General features: G+C 43.0%; 1 protein-coding gene across 3 annotated transcripts; it reads left to right on the top strand.

Annotated features, from left to right (window-relative positions):
* Positions 1-6,067: 6,067 nt before the first annotated feature.
* On the top strand, positions 6,068-19,234 carry LOC143269258 (disks large homolog 5-like). Of its 3 annotated transcripts, none has more exons than XM_076554356.1 (7): positions 6,080-6,269; positions 8,258-8,417; positions 9,553-9,684; positions 10,334-10,517; positions 17,001-17,116; positions 17,396-17,479; positions 18,349-19,234. In XM_076554356.1, the coding sequence occupies exons 1-6, from the start codon at positions 6,140-6,142 to the stop codon at positions 17,475-17,477; spliced, it is 804 nt and encodes a 267-aa protein (XP_076410471.1). In that variant the 5' UTR covers positions 6,080-6,139; the 3' UTR covers positions 17,478-17,479; positions 18,349-19,234. The 3 variants fall into 3 exon arrangements, with proteins under 3 accessions (XP_076410472.1, XP_076410471.1, XP_076410473.1); XM_076554358.1 differs by lacking the exon at positions 6,080-6,269 and adding an exon at positions 7,402-7,425; XM_076554357.1 differs by lacking the exon at positions 17,396-17,479 and having other exon boundaries at positions 6,068-6,272.
* Positions 19,235-20,564: the final 1,330 nt, after the last annotated feature.

Raw genomic sequence — 20,564 nt, 5'->3', positions numbered from 1 at the left:
GATATCGAAGGACCACCAAGAAAAAGGTTCAGCTGGCATATAGACAGGACCCAAAGGGACCCCCCTACAAGTCCTAGCCCTTTGAACTGTTCGTGGACGAGAACTCAGGCTTTGCAAAAGAAATGCTGGTACAGAGACTGGGGCCATGGAAGCCCGGTAGCTGCAGGATGGCCCCCCTGTCTGTACATGGTAGCCGCCATTGCTGTTTTGCTCAAGGATGCAGGGAAACTGACTTTGGGACAGCCATTAACTGTGTTATCCTCCCATGCGGTGGAAGCTCTGGTCCAGCAGCCCCCAGATCGAGTGGTGTTCAGGTGTTCAGTCCAGTTGTCTCCCTCAACCCCGCAACCCTGCTGCCTGGTTCACGGATGGGAGCAGCTTCCTCCAAGAAAGAGAACGGAGGGCCGGAGCAGCCGTCACCACCGAATCGGAGATAGTTTGGACCTCACCACTGCCACCTGGAACATCGGCCCAAAAGGCAGAGCTGATCGCGCTGACCCAGGCCCTCCGGATGGCGGAAGCCCGGAGGACCAGGAACTAACAAAGAAAATGGGGGCGGAATGGAGCCCCGAGCAACAAGCACTGCACAGGAAGTCTCATTCCTTCATTAAAATCCCCCTTTTCGTCAAATTGAGAAATAAAATACTGAAAGACCCCCGCTTTCAGATCCATTATGAGGTCTCTCCCGGAGGAAGATCTCAGCTGGGGGTCTTTCAATACTACTGGGAAATAACATCGTTTGAATGGGAAGGAGGGAGGGTCACCTGCCTCAAATACAGGAGCATGGAAACACACCCGGGAAGATCCTGCAGGGCTGGTTACAATGTTGGAATTGGGTTGGGGGTACACTCAGAGAAGCCACATGCCTAGCTGTTGAAAACTGCCTCAGAGGTGCCTCAGCAGATAGACAATATACCTGTGAGGAAGCTGTGATGAACGGCTGGCAGAGGTAACTTGAACAGTGCAGCCCCCAGGAGAAAAATCCCTCAGGTTGAGTGTGGTTCCCTCCATTCTGCACTTAAGAGACCAAAACGAGATAGATTGCATGCCTCTGTGGGATACACATTGAGATTAACTGTTGAAAAAAGAAAAGGCAGCCAGGCAGTGGTGGTGCATGCCATTAATCCCAGCATGCGGGAGGCAGAGGCAGGTGGATTTCTGTAAGTTCGAGGTTAGCTTGGTCTACAAAGCAAGTTCCAGAACAGCCATAGTGTTACACAGAGAAACTCTGTCTCAAAAAAAATAAAAAAGAAAAAAGAAAAAGAAAAGGCAAAGGGGGAAAAGACAATAGCTGTGGACATGGCTCAGTTGGCAGAATGATTCCTACCATGTAGGAAGCTTGGGGTTCAATCACCACCCACACTCAACAAGTTCCCACTTCTTTATTCCACACAGGAGGGACTGGAGAGTTCAGAGCTTGTTCAGCCAGGATATTTCTTTTAATCATTGAGCAGTTTCTATGCCTAGAGAGGTGAGGAGGTTTGGGTGCAACCTGTGGCACATTGTGATTTTCATTAATTACTTGATGTCTCACAAAGGCAAGTTTACATTTTTGTTGAGTTCCTGTCCCTGTCAATGAACAAGGAAGGATGTGGGGCTTTTCATTTCAGCAGCATACTGACAATGTAGAGTTCCAGCCCAAGCTTTTGCTCCTCATTTGTTTTTTAATTCACTTCCTAAGTGTTTAAGGCTCTGCCATTTCAGTATTAGAGGAAGTTGAGGTTCCCAGCAGCAGCCATGCTCACAGAGTCCACACAGAAGTGTCTCTGTGAGAAACGTGTCCTCCTCCTGGACATCACTACTTCTTGAGTATACTGAACAGACTGCCTGATAGTGCTGAACACAATCAAAGCAGAAGAATATAAAATATACTTCTATTCCACCTGGCAAGATAGAAAACCAAGTCTGAACTTAGGTTAATGTACAGGAATCTCTGGGATACTTGTGGAAATGAGGGATTACTTCCATGTCACTCTGAGAGTCTGAATTGGGAACTGGAATCCACATAACAGTTCATATGAAAATAGAAGGGTTGACTACATTAAGTCCATAGTACTGAAATTCTTTCCTATGAATATATTCTTTCTCCTCCATATATTAAAAACACATCAAAATCATGCCCTACATGATAGTTCGTGCCTTACATTCTAGGACTCAGAAAGCATAGACAAGTAGATCTCTGTGAGTTCAAAGTCAGCCTAGTCTACAGAGTGAAATTTAGGATAATCTTGGCTATAGAGTGAGATCCTGTCTCAAAAGACAAAACGAAAACAATAAAAAGAAGTTACCCAAAAAAGGGTGGGGCATAGTGATGTACACTTGTAATCCCAACACAATAGATGCAGAGGCATTTGGATGTCTGTAGGCCAGCACAGGCTACATGATGAGTTTCAGGACTACATGCAGAGACCGTGTCTCAAACATCATCAACAATAAGAAAAACAAAAAGAAACTGAATAACACATGAACCTACACATGAGAATAGTTTGTGAATGTTTCAGTAAGGATCTAATATCCAGGACACTAAAGATCTCGCTTCATTTTCATTTTATGTGTATGGGTGTTTTGCCTTTTACTAAAGAGTACACACTTAGAAAAACACTCTCTTGGAGCCAGAGAGATCAGAAGTCATTATGTTTTGGGTACATCAGTTTTCTTTTCTAGGCAAATGTCTAAGCTGAAATAATACATTTACATACCTCACAATATTAAGGGCTTTAAGAGGCAGTGGACAAAAACAGAACTGGGTCCTGCAAGCTTTGAGTGTCCTGGGATGATATTAGAGAAGATGGCTTGCTTAGTATGGTGACCATGTGCTGTCCCAGCATCTCACTTCCAGCATCAGCAGCAAGGTTCTCAAGTGATCAGGCAGATGACCTGGGCATCTCCGTCCACATGAGTGTTTGTGAACTGTGCCAATTTTCTCTTGGCTTCTGAGGTCAGACTTGAGGGTTGTGAAACTAAGCTGTATCCTGTGCCACTCTAAATGAGCTTGAGGAGGCTGTCCCCTGGTTACCTGGAGGATTTAAAAGGAAGGAAAAAAGCTAGCTGACCAACGAGACCCTAGAGAACTAGAAGCATTTGGCTGGTTAAGCTTTTAGGCTTTTGAGCAGCAGTTCAGCAGAGATCCATTTGGATGAGGACTCAGAAGCTTCCAGTCTCAGGAAACAGGATCAGCTGAGGAATTGGCGAGATGAGGTAGCTGTGGCTTGTTGTGTCTCTCTGATCTTCAAGCATTCACCCCAATACCTGGCTCCCAGGTTTGATTTTATTAATTAGACCTTCTAACAATTATGCAACACCAGGCCTCCTTCTTAGTTGCTGGAATTTGCAGGCAATCCATTATACCTTGCTTTCTAGATCTTTTCACATCTCAGATTGATTTGCAAACTCATATCTCTCACATTTTCTCTCTATCTCACTTCTCTCCTCTGCTTCTTTACCCCAGCACTGCTCTGCGTGTTCATAAAAATTTTCATACCAATTTTGGCACATGCTTTGCTCTTAAATTTCAATAGGTCCTCGACTTGGTCTCTACAAGACCTATTTAGAAATAAAGTTAATAATCACATTTACAGCCCTTGGTTCCATGCTTTGGTGGAGAAGGTCCAGAGATCTGGAGAGCGTGCATTCCAGGCTGACAGTGGGGTGGCTCCTCTTTACAGGGACTGTCAAAAGCAGAGAGGTGAGGTTAGGCTATAACAAAGCTCTTTGATTCAACAACCCTGAGCCTCTCCCCTTGCCGGTCCTTCTCATGATCTCCTATGTGTATTGGACCCAAAGATAGCAGTACCAACCATTCCCAAGCATGTAGAGTGTAGCAGGTGGCTCCAGACCAAGGAATTTAACTTTTGTTAGCTGGTTGAAGCATCATAATAATGATGTACATCATGTTCTATCCCATGATTATTGAATGCCTGGTGTGTGTGTGTGTGTGTGTGTGTGTGTGTGTGTGTGTGTGTGTGTGTGTGTGAGTGCATATGCATGTGCATGTGTGTTTCCCACTCACGGTGCCTCTACATAGTCTAGACTGAGCACTGCCTTGCCACTGACCTTTCCTTTGTCTATTGATTCAATATTTGGACCATCATACACTTCCTAGGACTGTTTGTTCTAAAGATCTGAGGGCTTAACTGGGCACATGTGTCTACAGCCAGACCTGTAAAGAGCTAATTGCTGGGAGTCATCCCCGGTGGTGGATGGGTCCAGCAGAGGATGTAAGGCATCAGAGGGGAAGGAAGTGAGCCAGGCCATGGTGGTTGAGAGAATCTTACAGCCTGACTGACTAGCAGCCAGAGTGTTTCTTTATTTATACAGTATTTAGTTATCAGGAACTAGAACATATCATTTTTTGTTTTAAACGCATGTTTCACTTCCTTTTGCTCATCTTTTAGTTATCATTAATAAATTATGACAGAATAGAGTTATTATTTCAAATCATTTTCCCTCAAGTTTTGACATCATTAATAAACAGAGTTATCATTCTTACTCATTAACCCCATAGCTCAATTTTTTGAGAATCTAGAGGCATTTGACAGTCTGTGGTCAGGCTGGTTGCTTTGGTTGCTTCAGCCACTTTGGGCATTTTGTTATGTCTCAAGCAATGTATTATTAACTCTCAGTGGTCAGAGTGCCCAGGAAAAATCCTCAGGCTAAAGCTGCTGCAGTTATTATTCAAATTCTGGCACAATACAATCAATGTTCACATTTATAACTTTATAGAATTTGTCTATATGTCTAATCCTGGCATTCTGTTGTTCCTTGGTCAAATGACATTATAGTGGCTCTACATGAGCTAACTTCTAAGAGAGGGAGGTCCTCATACTTTTATCATCTTTCCACTCCATACTTTGCTCATCAGTATGTCTCTGTGTAGGGCAGAGTTGTATGCCACATAATTGTCTGAGTGTACAGTGGGAAGAGCCTTGTAATATGAACTGTGGCCAACTCCTCTTGACCTTTTTGAATTTACTTTGTTTTGAATATCTTGTTCCAGTGTAAGTATAGGGACAGATGTTTCAAGAGTGTCTCATAGCCTCATGAAGAGACCTCTGGCTTCTTTATATGTCACAGCCTACAAGGTGTAAGGAAGACCTTCAAGTAGATAAGGATATCTCCCTAAAAGCAGGGCAGAAATAGTATGTTCAGGACTTTCCTGGGTAAGCTCAGAAGCAGCATTCCTGGGAGAAGGTATAAATGACTCATAAGGAATTTTCCATCAACCCAATATCCTCAAACTGTACAAATATTAAAAGTGCCCAAGTATGTAACAGGTGGAGATGAAAACCAAAGGTGGCATGGCAGCCATGATGTGGCTCAGTTTTGCTGGATCTTTGTCACACAGCTGGCTTTATAACTTCTGCCATTCCATTCAGACATGACTGTGCCAGCTAATCACATCTTCACTCACAGCCTCATAGCTTGAGTGAGCTCTGTTTACTCTCAAGGGGAAATTTTTTTTTTTGAGACAGGGTTTCTCTGTGTAGCTTTGCGTCTTTCCTGGGACTCACTTGGTAGCCCAGGCTGGCCTCGAACTCACAGAGATCTGCCTGCCTCTGCCTCCCAAGTGCTGGGATTAAAGGCGTGCGCCACCACCGCCCGTCGGAAATTTTTATTACTATCTATGTGACTTATCTTTGTTTTGAACTCCCGAATCTCTAAAAGTCTGAGGATCTTCCCCCATGATGTTTACTTCAGAGTACTCATCACTCCTACTCCCCATCATCCTGACCCAATTCTTAGCATCATCTATTTCTCATCATTCTGAGTATGGATCTGAAGCAGGGGAAGAGCCATTCCTGTACAGTGTTTTGAAAGTGAGCCTTCAACTCCCCATAGATAGTTCCTAATGAAGCAGAGAGCTAGATCTCTGACTTTGGAAGGAGAGTGTGCCAAAGAAGTTTGTGTGTGACACCCCAGAGGGACTTCTGATATGGCACCTTGGTTTCAGATCATTTTGGAGTGAAGTAGTTATCAGGGAGATAAAGGCTGTACTGTGGATGGACATCAGCCAACTCCTCCCTGGACATTCTCCTGTATCCTGGAGAGCCCTGGCATTCCATGTGATGTCACCAGTGTTGTGGTAACACCAACTGCCATTGGGGCATCTGTTCATTACCTAAAGGTTTCACTTGCAGCCATGCTGGCAAGACTGAGCAGGCTCCTTGGGAGACGGAAGACAGAACATAACGAGACTAGAGAGAGGAGGAAGGAAGCTGGCCTTCATTCTCAGTGCCACACATCAAGAAATAAATGGTTCTGGGGAAAGCGCAGTGAGTCCTGAACAAGGGATGGGGAGCTTCCTGAAGGAGGAAAGGCTTCAGCTGGGTTTTTCACAATGGGACTCAGGATCTTGGAGCTGTTTGGAAGTAATGGACCTATTAAGCTTCTCTGAGTTCCTAAAAAGCAGACCTGGAGTTGAGGATTTCTGGTGGTTAGTTTGGTCGAGAGCCAGGAATGGTCAAGCCTGCAGCTGCTCTGCTCAGGGCCTCTGCTTTCACTCCAAGTGGGAAGAAGCATAGGAGGGAGAACGAGGCTTCAGTTACAGCACTGAACTTCACCCTCAGTGGACATTGTTTGGTTGTGTGATGCTAATAACAGGCAGAGTAAAGTCCCTTGGCCAGAGTGGGAGGTTCTCATTTTACCTCATAGCCACTTGCAGGGCAGGAGCCGCCAAGCATTGTTGCATTTCAGTGACCCCTAAGGTTCCTGAGTTCCTGCCCGCTCACTAGCCAGTCATCTTTTCTCTAACTTGGGTGCAGGAATGGGCTATCACTCTTCCTGCAGGTGTTTGTTCTTGGTGTCTGAGGGCTCACCTGAGGATGCCCAGTCCTTAGGTATCTCCAGTCTGTCCTGTCACTAGGTGATCACACCTTTGCTAACATCATGATGGATAGACTGTACTCTGCTGAAGTTTTGGAGAAATTTTCATCATTACCTATGTGACTTATTTTTGGTCTGACAGGACACTCATATTCTCCCCCCACTCACCCACAGTGTAACATCCCTCCCTGTTCATCTTTCCTGATATCTTCATTCACTCCCTGGAACTTATCTTCCTCCCCCATCATCCTGAGCTGATTTCTTAGTATACTTTACTTCTCATCTTATTGATTAGAGATCTTAAGGAAGGGATGAACCCATTCCTGGAGAGTGTTTGGAAAGTGAGTCTTCACTTCCACAGGTTGACCTAGTGAAAAGTTTCTAATGAATCAGAGATCTCTTGATGCTGAAGGTGCTGAAGGCCTTCCCCTGTGTCTCAAGGAAGGCTATTGGAAAGGGAAGCTTGGCTTTTAGTGAATTGAGGAAGAGATAGTTATCAAATAAGTGATGACAGTTGGCAGTGACTCTAACAGTCCCTCCTCTGAACATTCTATTGTCTCCTGGAGAGCACTTGACAAGATCTGTGAATTCACCATGGTTGTGGTAACACCATCCGTCCTTGGGGCATACCTTAAGTGCTTACAGGGCTCACCAGAAGACATGTTGGCAAGACTGAACACAGTGGTTGGCAGAGAGATCTGGCTTTCTAAGGAGGAAGTGAGGCTTGAGGTGGACCTTCCAAAAATAGGGTTCAGTAGCTGGGGTCTTAAAAAGAGATAGGTCTATGCTGCTTCTCTGGATTCCTGAAAGGGTAGACTCAGAGTCAAGGATTCCTGATGGTTAGTTGGCAGAGAGCCAGGAGTTGTCAAGGCTGCAGCTGCTGTTCTGGGAGTTCCTTAATTTCATTTTGAGTGGCAAAGAAGGCCAGCAGGAGTCACAGACTAAGGAGGTGTCAGGGTAGGGTGTTCCTACAGTTCATTGTCAGCGGATTCCTTTAGGTTCCTTTAGGTTCCATGATGTGAGTACCAAGGAGGGAAACTCCCTATCCATGCACCAAGGTCTTAGACATTCAGTTACTTTTAGTCCTGGACACAGGTGAAAAGGGATTGGTGGTGCTAAGCACTAGGGACTTCAGGACTTTGCTGTCTCACGTCAGATATGAGCTGATATTTCCAGAGCTGCATGGCTGGGTAACATATGCCTTCCAGGGACAGTGGAGCTGCAGTAGGGGCTGGTGCACATATCTAGCCAAAGTGACTGGGGACAGAGACATGGCTTCTGAGCCCCAACTTGAGGACAGCTGTCCTGCTCTTTGGGTCTTCACTGGGTTCCATGCATTCCCTCTTTCTCAGGCCTCTTCTTGGGACTCAACATGGTCTCTCCGGGCCCTGTGCCATACAGCCGTACAAATTCACTTATGTTCTTCTTTATACAGGGACTACTGGAAAGGCATCAACTCCAACCTCCCTCACTGAGCAAGAGCAGCAGATGAACAAGGTGGATAGACTGACCCGTCAGCTACAGATGATGACCAATGAAAGGAATGAACTCTCTATAATCCTGGCCAATTTCACCAACAATGATTTGAACAACAGGTAGTCATTATGTCCAGTTCTACGGTGACTATCTTGATCCTACTGAGTGAACCCCAGCAATCCTCAGGTCATTGGAGGCTGTACCTTCAGAGTATCCTCATGCCCAGGCTAATTTTTCTGAGTGCATCTGAGAGGCAGAACAGAAGCCTAGTTGGGAGTGAGATGGGGATACAGGCTGCCCTGCTTCCTCCAAATGAAAAGCAGAGCTTGTGGCCTGAATCACAGTCTGGGGATAAGGGCAGTAGTATATGAGCTCTTACATGCATTTCAAGAGTCTTTGACAGGTGTTGGCTTATGGGAGATGCTATGTGCTGTGAGTTTATGGTGACTCTTTGTTCTGACCAGCAGGAGCTTGGGTGCTGGTGGCTGTTGGAAGCAGCAGGAGGGCCAGGTGCCATCTCAGTGTGTGCTTGAAGGCTGAACTTCTTCACTGCTCCTCTCTGGTCTTGATCCTTATACTCTGAGACAATGCTACCTCCCTACATTTATTTGGCACCGTGTGTGTGTGTGTGTGTGTGTGTGTGTGTGTGTGTGTGTGTGTGTATGTGTGTGTGCATGTGTACCCAATCCTGGCAGTTGGAGGTCTCTGGCAGGACATGTGGTTCTTCCTGTGTCAGGAAGTTTCCAGGCAATGTCAGTAACTCACTGTGAGCAACAGTGTTCTTGGCCTGTGTGCTCATGTTGGCAGCCCATTGGAATCCACTGAAGACTTATAAATTTATCCTTAAGTTGGGTCTACTCCCTGAAAATACTGATTATGTGATCTGGGCATCCATATAGCAATAGGAACCTGGGATCAAAAATCCCCATTCTGAAGACACAAACAACATTATCATACATTTCTGGTGGGCCCAGACTTGTGACACAGACCCCTGAGGACTTCTTGGAGAGCTAATCATTTCCTCCAGAGCCAGTGATGGCACCCATGCAGCCCTGGCTCACTCCCCTAGCACCACCTGACTGCTGGTCTGAGGCCAGGACAGCAAGTTTAATAAGCACCACATTGTCTTACTTTATAGGTTCTATAATATGACATCAACTGTGCTGGGGTAGTTGAGGGCACCACCTGAATTCATATGGTCATTGGGTCCTGTGTTCATGGGGTTCTTTGTTCCTGGGCCATGCCCTACCACAGGCTCAATTTCGAGCTGGAGATGCTGAATATGGAACATAAAAAAGTGATGGTGGACCTGGAGAAATTCCCTAATGAGATAAGTGAGGCCTTGAACAAGTGCAAGGAGTTGACCAAGGAAACTGTCTCCTGCAGGTGAGTAACTGACTTCACTGCAACCCCATTACTTGGGAGTGACTGCTTTTTACCATGTTTTTGTCTTTGAACCAAAGTGAGGCCTTTTGTTCTCGCCTGTCTGCCCCATAGCAAGCAGTCTGCCTTGTGCTCTTTACTTGGGCCTCTTGGACCAGTTTTGCTAAGAGTGAAGTGTCTGTGAGCCACTCCCATCATTGTCCTGCCAGCCTTAGAGGCCTCTAGATAGAAAAACTATTAGCACCATGATGGGGTACCAGGCATTTGTGTGTCTCTGGGGCTTTGGCAGGGCTTACAGAGCTGGTTCCCATGGGACCCACAGGTGGAATCTATTCCCATTGGATCTTCTGTTCTCCATCAAGAATGTTTACCCTCTACCTGCTGTTGTTTTCCCAATACCATGAACAGTTAAGCACATGTTGGGGGAGGCAAACCGTGCTCTCAGAAGTACATGGATCCCTTTCAGTTTCAGGGTTTTCAGAGACAGTCTGAGTCTCTCTGAAATTTGGCTCTTCTCTGGCTTTGCCAGCTACTAGGTTATGCTGGCATGGCTACAGTGGACTCTAGTCTGGGCATGGGACCTTGCATGGATGATGTGGGAGTGGCATATGGAGGCTGGATGGGGCTCACCTTGTTCTTTGTGGTGGTTCAGCATCCTTCACAGCCAGCTCCTGAGTGAGAGGACTCATCTAAAGGAAAAAGTGAGCATCTTGAGAGAGAAGAACCGAAAGCTGAGGGGGGAGCAGATTTCACTACAAGAGTCCTGTGAGGAGATGAGGAGGCTCTGTGGGGAGGCCCATGAGAAGATCTATGACCTCTGGGCCAAGGAAAAGCAGGTAGGCTGAGGTATTGTGTGCAGGCTGCCCACCATCTTTAATCATACAGAAGTGCATTCACACGCAAACACACACACACACACACACACACACACACACACACACACACACACACACACACACACACACACTCATGGGACCATCCACCCACTTATCCATCAGATCACCAACATCTCATCCAATTGTTGGTTTCTGTGATCATTCCTAAGTCTTTCTGGAGAGTTAGCCTCTTATGAGATCACAGGTTGGAAACAGCTTTGAAGGAGCAGTGCCCTGTGAAAATGCCAAAGGAGTGGTTCTCATTGTCACCCTTTTTGTCTTCTCTCATATGTTACATCTCAACATCAGCTCCCCCTCCACCCCTCCTCCCACTCCTTCACCCCCAGATCCCTCCTACCCCAGGTCCACTCCTCCTTAATTTCCCTTCAAAAAGTTGCAGGCCTCCCATGATTTTATTTAATTATTAAAATAACATTGAACCCCGGGCTTTGCAAATGCTTGTTACATATTCTAACAATGAGCTATATACCCCATCTTTTAAAATCTTGATTAATGGTCACACCAAATTGCACAGATTAACTTTGAACTCACAGTAGAGTTCAGACTAGCCTTTAATATTCAGTTCTTCTGTCTCAGCCTCTGAGTAGCTAGGATGAGGGGTGTGCATCACAAACTCAAACCTAGTCTAAATACTTCAATTAAAATTAATAGTTAAACCAAATGTCAAAGGTCAATGGATTACAAATATGTGTTTTTAAGACATAGGTGCTAAATTATTAGTGATCTCAAAAACATCAGTGAAAATATAATTTAGATGTGTCATCATTAGTAGACAGGTAGCTTTAAAAAAATAACATAATGGTTGCTTTTCAAGAATATTTCTTGGGAGTCACATAAATGCCAGGAAGTAAGCTATACTTGGAACAAAGAGATAAGATGTCTGTCCTGAAGGAACTGAGGAAGTTATTACCTTTTATCCATCTCGTACATTCCAGCAGTTCTGTTACTGATGAGGATTGTTTTAGGTATCCTAGTTATTTTGTTTTTCCACATGAAGTTGAGAATTGTCTTTTCAAGGTCTTTAAAGAATTGTTGGAATTTTGATGGGGATTGTGTTGAATCTGAAATTTCTTTTGCTAGAATGGCCATTTTTACTATGTTGATCTTTCTGATCCACGAGCATCAGAGAGCTTTCCACTTTTTGATATCTTCATTTTCTTTCTTCAAAGACCTGGAGTTTTTAAACATACGAGTCTTTTACTTACTTGGTTAGAGTGACCACAAAACATGTTATAGTATTTTTGGCTGTTGTAAAGAGTGTTGTTCCACTGATTTTTTTTAGTATGTTTATTATTTGTATGTATTTGTGCTAATGAATTTTTTAAGATAATTTTGTATCCAGCCACTTTGCTGAAAATGTTTTTCAACTGTAGGAGTTCCCTGGTAGATTTTTTAGGGCACTTATATATACTATCATATCATCTGTAAATAATGATATTTGTATTCATCCTTTCCAATTTGTATCCTCATGATCTCCTTCGGTTGTCTTATTGCTCTAGCTATATCTTCAAGTTCTCTATTGAATAGATATGGATAAAGTGGACAGCCTTGCCTTGTTCCTCATTTTAGTAAAATTGCTTTGAATTTCTCTCCATTTAATTTGAAGTAGGTTATATGCTTGCTGTAAATTATCTTTGTTATATTCAGGTATATCCCTTGTGTCTATAATATCCCTATGGTATACCCTAATAAAACTTTCTGGGAAATCAGAGAACAAGACAGCCACTGGATTAGACATAGAGGCCAGACTGTGGTGACACACACTCCTTACCTTTAATTCTATCACTTAGGAGGTAGAGATTCGTCTGGATCTGTGTGAGTCAAGGCCACACTGGAAACAGCTAGGCAGTGGTGGCACATACCTTTAAACCCAAGGCTTGAGATCTCATGTCTTTGCTTGGGAAGGACACTCGCCTTTAATCCCAGGAAGTGAAGGCAGGAAGAAGAACGGTATATAAGGCATGAGGACCAGGAACTAGAAGATTTAAGCAGTTCAGCTAAGACTCTTTTGAGTGAGGACTCAGAGACTTTCAATCTGAGGAAACAGGATCAGCTCAGGAGTTGGCGAGGTGAGGTTGGCTGTGGCTTGTTCTGTCTCTCTGATCATTCGGGCTCCAGCTTTTTATTTATTATAAGACCTTTTCAGATTCATGTAACATATCTCCAGGACTTTTATCATGAAAGGGTATTGGATTTTGTCAAAGGCTTTTTTTTGGCATTAATTAAAATGATCATTTTTTTTCTTTCAGTTTATTTTTATGGTGGATTACATTGACTAATTTTCATGTTGTACTGTTCTTACATCTCTGGGTTGAAGCCTACTTGGTCATGATAGATGATCTCTTTGATATGTTCTTGGATTTGGTTTGCAAGTATTTTTATTGAGTACTTTTGCATCTATGTTTGTGAGTGAAAATGGTCTGTAATTCTCTATGTTGAGTCTTTCTGTGGTTTGGCGTTCAAGGTAACTGTGGCCTCATAAAATGAATTGGGTAATGTTCCTTCTATGTTTATTTTGTGAACTAATTTGAGGATATTGGCATTAACTCTTCTTTTTCTGGATGGGAGAGTTTTAATGACTGCTTCTATTTCACTAGGTGCTATAGGTCTATTTAAATTCTTTATCTGATCTTGCTTTAACTTTGGTAAGTGGTACCTATTGAGAAAATTATCCATTTCTTTTGGATTTTCCAATTTGATGAAGTACAGGATTTAAAGTATGTCCTTGTGATTCTCTGGGTTTCCTCAGTGTCTCTTGCTATGTTCCCATTTTTGTTTCTGATTTTATCAATTTGGATATCCTCTGTCCATCTTTATTTAGTTTGGATAAGGATTTATCTATCTTGTTGATTTTCTCAAAGAACCAATTCTTTGTTTTATTGATTTTCTTGTGTTGTTCTCTTTGTGTCTATTTTACTGATTTCAGCTATGAGTTTGATTATTTTTTGCAGTCTACTCTTCTTGGATGTACTTCTTTTTGTTCTATAGCTTTGAGGTGTGCTATTAAGTTGCTAGTAAGAAATCTCTCTAATTTTTTAATGTAGGCACTTAGTGCTATGAACTTTCCTCTTAGCACCACTTTCATTGTGTCCTATAAGTTTGGGTATGTTATGTATTCATTTTCATTGAATTCTAGAAAGTGTTTAATTTCTTATTCATTTCTGTTTTCCCACTTTTCATTCAGTATAGAGTTCTTCAGTTTCCACGAGCTTATACGCTTTCTGTTCTTTCTGTTGTTGATATCCAGCTTTAATCATGGTGGTCTGCTGGAATGCAGGGAGTTATTTCAATTTTCTTGTGTCTGATGAGACTTGCTTTATGTTTGAATATGTGGTCAGTTTTGGAAGAAGTTCCATGAGGTGCTGTTCAGAAGGTATACTCTTTTGTGTTTGGGTAGAATGTTCTGTAGATACCTGTTAGGTTTATTTGGTTTATAACTTCAGTTACTCCAACATTTCTCTATTAATTTTGTCTATATGACCTGCACACTGGTTACATGAACATTGTTGAGATTGGAGTATTTAAGTTCCCTAATATCAGTGTGTGAGTGTCAGTGTGTGCTTTAAGCTGTGGTAGTGTTTCTTTTACAAAAGTGGGTGCCCTTGTGCTTAGGGCAAGCCTTTAAGAATTAAAATGTCATCTTGGTGATGTATACTTTCCCATCTCTTTTGATTAATTTTGAATTGAAGTCCTTTTTGTTAAATATTAAAATGGCTACACCAGCTTGCCTTTTAGGTCCATATGCTTGAAATATCTTTTTCCAATCCTTTCCTCTGACATAATGTCTATACTTGATGTTGAAGTTTGTCTCTTGTATGCAGCAAAAAAAAAAAATGATTCCTGTTTTTTTTTAATCCATTCTGTTAGTGTTTCCCTTTTTATTTGGGAAATGAGACCATTGATACAGAGAGATATCACATGATTAATTCCTGTTATGTTGTTGTTGTTGTTGTTGTTGTTGTTGTTGTTGTTGTTGTTTTTGTTGTTGTTGTTGTTGGTGGTGGTGTGTGTGTGTGTGTGTGTGTTGTTTATATTCATGTGTGTATAGATTTGTGCACTTTAGAATGTGTGTGAACCTCTATGTGTACGTTCACCTGCTCATGGAACATCTTTAACACTGATAGAGACTAACTTTAATGAGAAAATCCTGTGCCAGCTTTGTTGGAAACCATGTAATCAAACATCACATGGAGCTGCCCATCTTTCTGCATGTCCACACAGCACCCTAGAACAAACACATAAAAACTGCTGTAACTAAAAGTCTTTCAAGTGTTCTCAGAGTCACAAATATTTATAAATATTAAAAACAAAAAATTTAAAAAGTCAGAAAAGAAATCCTTTGGAGAAAACCAAAGGAATGGGATACATTGTGGTGATTCCCTTGCAGGCTTTACAACAGGGAGGGGAAATGATCCATGAAAAGACAATAATGAAACTTGGCTCAGCCCAATTTTATTGCGACCAGTGCTGGAACAGGACTCCAAGAGTCTGGACCAGATCATTTAACTTTAGCCATATGTAAGCACAGCTCAATTTTTGAAAAAAGTATTCAGATAACAATTAACTCAGTCCCAAGTCCACAACAATTTAAGGTAAGTTTACATTGAGATTCCTTACAAAGTATATTGGACTTCTTTCACAAGAATTGGTACAGTTGACACATAGATGGTGCCCACAATTTAGGCTGTAGGGAGCATGACTGAGGTAAACATAATACCTATGGGCATCAGGATTAGCCACCAGTAAGATAACATAGAAGTCACTTAAGCTGCTGTAATGCACAAGTGACTTCAGTCATAAGGGTAAGTTTATGGTCTAAAAGCATTGCTCAATATTCAGGGGACTAGGTCTTGGATTAGTAATAACATTGATTCTGAGAGATATGGCAGATCCTGTCTCAATAGACAGCAAAGGGTCACCAGGTTATAAAATGACATCATTCCTAGCATTCCAGGAAGAGCAGCTGTGCTCCTCATTCCACTGAAGATGTAAGCTGTGTGTTTAAGTTTCCTGGCTTCTCCAGTACTTACCTGTGTGCACAAGGCTTTTTGCTCTCTACAGTAGATGATGGTGAGGAAAGAGCTGGTGAGGCATATCACGGTGCCTGAGAGGTAGGAAAGGCTGGATGAGGGTTTGTGTCCCTTCTCTGTTCTTAGTAAATGGTGACTGCCCACTGGATGGCCAGGTGCCGTCCCTCACCCTGCTTTATTCTCAGTCTCATGGCCTACTACCATTTTCTTTCCACCTTGGCCTCACCATTGCTGAGTTGACCTTGGCCTTGAAGCTTGGCCTGAATTTTATTCCCTGAGAGATTCTGAATTTGCAGGGGTGCTTGTGGTTTTATCTCAGCTGAGCAGAAGTTCCATAGCCATGCTGAGATTTGAAAATAGGGCTGTCTCAGTGCATCCCACTTACGCTCATTAATAGTCTAAAGCACTCACCCTCTGCTGTGTCTGCAGCATTCAGTAACTGATTTTATTCCAAAATTGTTAAGTCTGAGTTAAAATGGGCCTTATGGAGGGTTAGGAGAAATAAAGAGTCTCAGACATTGCTGGTGTTGTAAAATGGTGTAGCCCCATGAGAAGCTATGTACAATTTTTCAGAAAGTTGAACTGCAGTCCGCAAGTAACCCAGTGATTCTGGAATAGGAAATCAATTGTTCACAGAGAAACTAGCTGACACCAGGGTTGTAGCAGTCATCTTCAGAGCAGCCCTGAAGTCACAACTATTCCGATACCCATCATCTGTGAGTGTAAACGTACAATGTGGTCCGGGCTTTCCATGGAATCTTGTTCAGTAAGAAATAATACATGCGATCATTTGTGACTTAGTCAACCTTCTCTTATTCAAACAAATCCCTGACACAATCACCTTACAGGGAGGAAAGGATTATATTAGCACCTGGTTGAGGATTTTCTAGTTTCCTGGGCTCATTGCTTTGTGTCTGAAGTGAGGCAGCCTGTGGTTTAGCGAGCTCCTTTTGGAGGAAGCTGTTTACCTTGGAGACACTGGGAAGCACTGGGTGAAGCTATTGGCTGCTTCACCACCATCCTGTTGTCCAGTGCTGGGGATCCAAGCCTTTAGTGCATGGACTGGGGAACTTGATGAACAGGCACGGCTTATAGGCCAAACACCCCACAAGTCCATTTTTTTGTGCACTGGGTTTACAAGGTTTGTGCACTTCATTGACTGGTCTGTCCATCCGTCCTGTCCACTGTGTTCTTCCATCTAAGGAATGCTCAGTTTCTTCTTAAATGTCCTGGGTGATCTTTTCTTATATTAGCATTATCTGGGAAACTAAACATGTGAATGCAATGTAGTATGCTTGTATGTGTGTGTTCAAGAGTGTGTGTGTTTAGGAGTGTGTGTGTGTGCATATGAGTGTTCAACCCTGCACTAAGAACATAATCTTCTACTAAACAGAAGCAGGAAAGATTGGAGGAGAGACTGCAATACCTGCTGAAACAGAGAGATCTGGTCACCAAGCACAAGGTCTTGGCAGAAAAGCTACAGCATTACTTCACTGTCTCCCAGATGAGGTAGGACCCCAGGCCAGGAGGGAGTGGCACTCAGTAGTTCCCCTCTACCTGAATCTCTGTCCTATTTGGATTTCTGCCCATCTGCATGGCCTTTCAGTCACAGCCAGGGAAAGAACATCTGAGTGTATGAGCTGGTTCAGTCAACAGAAATGTCTGTCCGGGAAAAATACGTATTATCCTTAATCTTGCTAGAGATTGTGTCCCCTTCTTCGTTTCTGAGCTCTCATATGTCCTGAGTTCATTGATCTTTATGTCTCCCCACACATGTTCCTATGGCAGCCCAAACCTAACAGGGAGAGTGTTAGATGGAAGACAGTGTGCCCTCCTGCCTCTTCATTTTCCTTCAGGATGGTACCTTTAGAGGTAAGGTGCAGATTTGCATGGAGCCCCTTCTTACTGATTACAGGCGTTCTGCAGTGTGCATCTGTTTGCTGTGGGAAAGTTTCTCTGGAAATGAGCAGGTTTAGAGTTTGACAGGTTGAAGCCAAGGAAGTTTCTGTACTGCAGGAGTCAACAGAGCCTGCACACTGCAGTGTTGTGTAGACACCACTAGAGGGCCTCATACAGTTAGGTTCCAAGGTTGCTGAGTTGCCTGGCATCTGTACAAGGCCATGCATAGCTCTCCTGAACTGTGACTCTGACATTGCTATGCTGCTTCTTTTTTTTTTTTTTTTTTTTTTTTTCAAAATAATGTATCTGAACTATTGGAGAAATGTGCTGGTTTCTTTTTGTTTGTTTGTTTTTGTTTTTAGTTTAGGTGTGTATTTCTCAGTTCAATCTCTAGCAATTTTTAATGGCTGAGAAAAAATCCAGGGCCAGCTGCTCTCTGGCCCTTCTCTCTTGAGGAAGAAAGGAATAAGCTCAGCTGAAAGGTAATGCTGATTGTCCAGCTGAATGGAGCCAGTGGGGACTCAAATGCTGGCATGGCAGGTCCCCACCAGGCCTGTGTTCCAGCTGCCTTCCTCTCCTAGGTCTAAAACACTCCAGCATGATCTAGAACAGGCCACAGCCCAGGGTCAGAGCCTGCTGCAGACAAACCTGCTTCAGCAGGGACACTAAGTGTGCCAGGCAAAAGAGCCACCATTGACTCCTGTCCCCTGCAACCATGGCATCCGTGGGGTGGTCTTTCTTCCTTCACATTGGTGTCCCGTGAGTGAATAGGCCCTGGTTTTGTCTAGGCCATGGCAGAGTTAGGATGCTTATGGGAATAATTGCCATTCTTTCTCTGACAGCACCACTTAAGAGAACTCTACTCTAACATCAACACCTCCTCAACAAAAGACATCTTGTAGCTGTGAACTAACCAGTGAGGAAATTCCCAACCTATCAGCAGGGATCCATGTGTCTGTTGGTGCATTATTCCAGGAGAAGATAAATCATCAGAAAGAAGCTTGAGCGACAGAGGACCTGCCAAGATTACTCAGAACCCAGCCATCTATTAACAAGTGGTCCTCAAACGGGGCACAGCAGCATGGGGAGGGTATGTTGGTGAGCCAGAGTTACTCTGTCAGTGTACTCTCCATGTCTTTAGTAAGCTGTCTGAGTCCTCCACATGTGGTGAGAAACCTGACAAGAAAGCCTGCATGGCTGTCATGCTGTTATCTATACATACCACATGGAGAAGAATAGGATTCCCTCCCCAGGGCAATGCTGAAGCCAACTCCATGTCTCGCAAAAGTGTTGCTGAAGATGACGCACTGCAGAGACTACAGCACTCCCTCACACCTATGTGAGTCAGTCATCGGGTCTTCCATAAAGAAAATGACTAGGGATTCTCCAGCTTCACAGCCTGGACTGGCATGCCTGGTCCTGAGAAAGAACTTATAGAGGAGGTCTGAGTCATCTTTGTGCTTTGGAAAGCCAAATGTGCTCCATTGATTTGTTGGATCTAGAGTAGAAGGATATTTGTAGCTTAAATTTTTGGAGAGGTCTTTTCTTTGCTGGGGTTTTGTTTGCTTGGTGTTTACTTTAGTTAGAAATTTTGTTATTTTTTGTTAATTATTTTATTCTTGTCAGCGTTTTAATAGTTGGCTAAATATATACACTGCATTTTCTGACAGCCTTTTAAAAGTCCCCACTGAAGACTTTTTATGAATAAAAAAGCAATTTTCAACTCTTCACTTTTCCAACTCTTCTTTATTCAGGCATGGTGTTGCACTCCTGTAACTTCAGAACTCAGAGGCAGAGATGAATCTCTGCAAGTTCCAGGAGCCTTGGCTACAAAGTGAATTCCCATCTAACCAGGGCTACATAGGGGGTTGACACCTTGAATGTGGATGGCATGGTCACCTCCAGTCTTCATGACCTAGCCTTTATGTTAACAGCCAGATTTAGAGAATGTAACAATGATGAGCTTCTGGAAAGAAAGGAATCTCCCTTCTGCACTACATTAGTCCTTTCCCCACGCCCTTTCACAATTGCCCATTGTAGTTCTGGGATAGCAAAACAGTGAAAATGGCCTTGAAATGCATGAACAAAGTTTACCACTACCCACAGCAGAGGGGAGCTGCTGAGCTGCAAGTGTGAATACTGGAGATGCCTTCTGACCTCTCACTCCTTAAGCATGACTGTTACATTGGGGAGATGTAGAGTAATGACCTGCTCTGGCTCTGTCATCTGCTTCCATTAGGAATACTGTGAACAAAGCCTGAAGGATTCATTCAAATCTCTGAAATGGTGTTTCCCGTTGGTTTATGACACAAAACATTTGATAAAATTCCATAAGGCTGTCTCAGATAGGTTACTCAGAATACCAATTCCATCTGCTAAATTTAAGAAGTATGAGTTTGGGGCTTGGGGAGATGGTTCAGTAGTTAAGAGCACTTGGGTTTGGTTCCCAGCACACATAAGGGGGCTCATATCCATCTGAAATTCTAATTCCAGAGGACCCAATGACTTCTTCTGACCTCCGTACCAAGCATGCCTCTGGTACTCAGATATACATGCAAGAAAAACATTCACACACAAGTATACATAAAAGTAAAATAGGTGAGTATTACCAACTAACTTAATGCTACTTAGCAGATGAAAAGCTTCATCTACTTTTACTTTTAAATATTATCTCCAGATTTTTTCTCAGGCTACATCAGAATTCACTATCCTACTTTGGCATAAAATACCAAGGTTGTTTATTTTATTTTTTTCTAATAAAACTAAATTTATTCAATACCCTAGAGTAATGGTTTTGATAATAACTATCCAAGAGTATAAAAAGTATGACATATTTGTAGATTTCTAGTGTATTAATACAAAGTGCATGCCTAGATAAAGTATGCTTACAGGCAGAGTTGAGTGGGAGAAGACGGAGTTGAGGTCTAATAATAAATATATAAATGCAGAAATAAAGATGATCAATCATTGGGCACTCTGCATATGGTGGCTTGTACTAGGTAGGTTTTTCACAAAAGGAAGAAGCACACAAGGTAAAACTATAAAACTACAGGTTGTC

This window comes from Peromyscus maniculatus, chromosome 18 (assembly GCF_049852395.1).
Source record: "Peromyscus maniculatus bairdii isolate BWxNUB_F1_BW_parent chromosome 18, HU_Pman_BW_mat_3.1, whole genome shotgun sequence".
Lineage (NCBI taxonomy): Eukaryota > Metazoa > Chordata > Mammalia > Rodentia > Cricetidae > Peromyscus > Peromyscus maniculatus.
The sequence above is the reverse complement of the archived record's forward strand: the minus strand, read 5'-3'. Positions and strand labels throughout refer to the sequence as shown.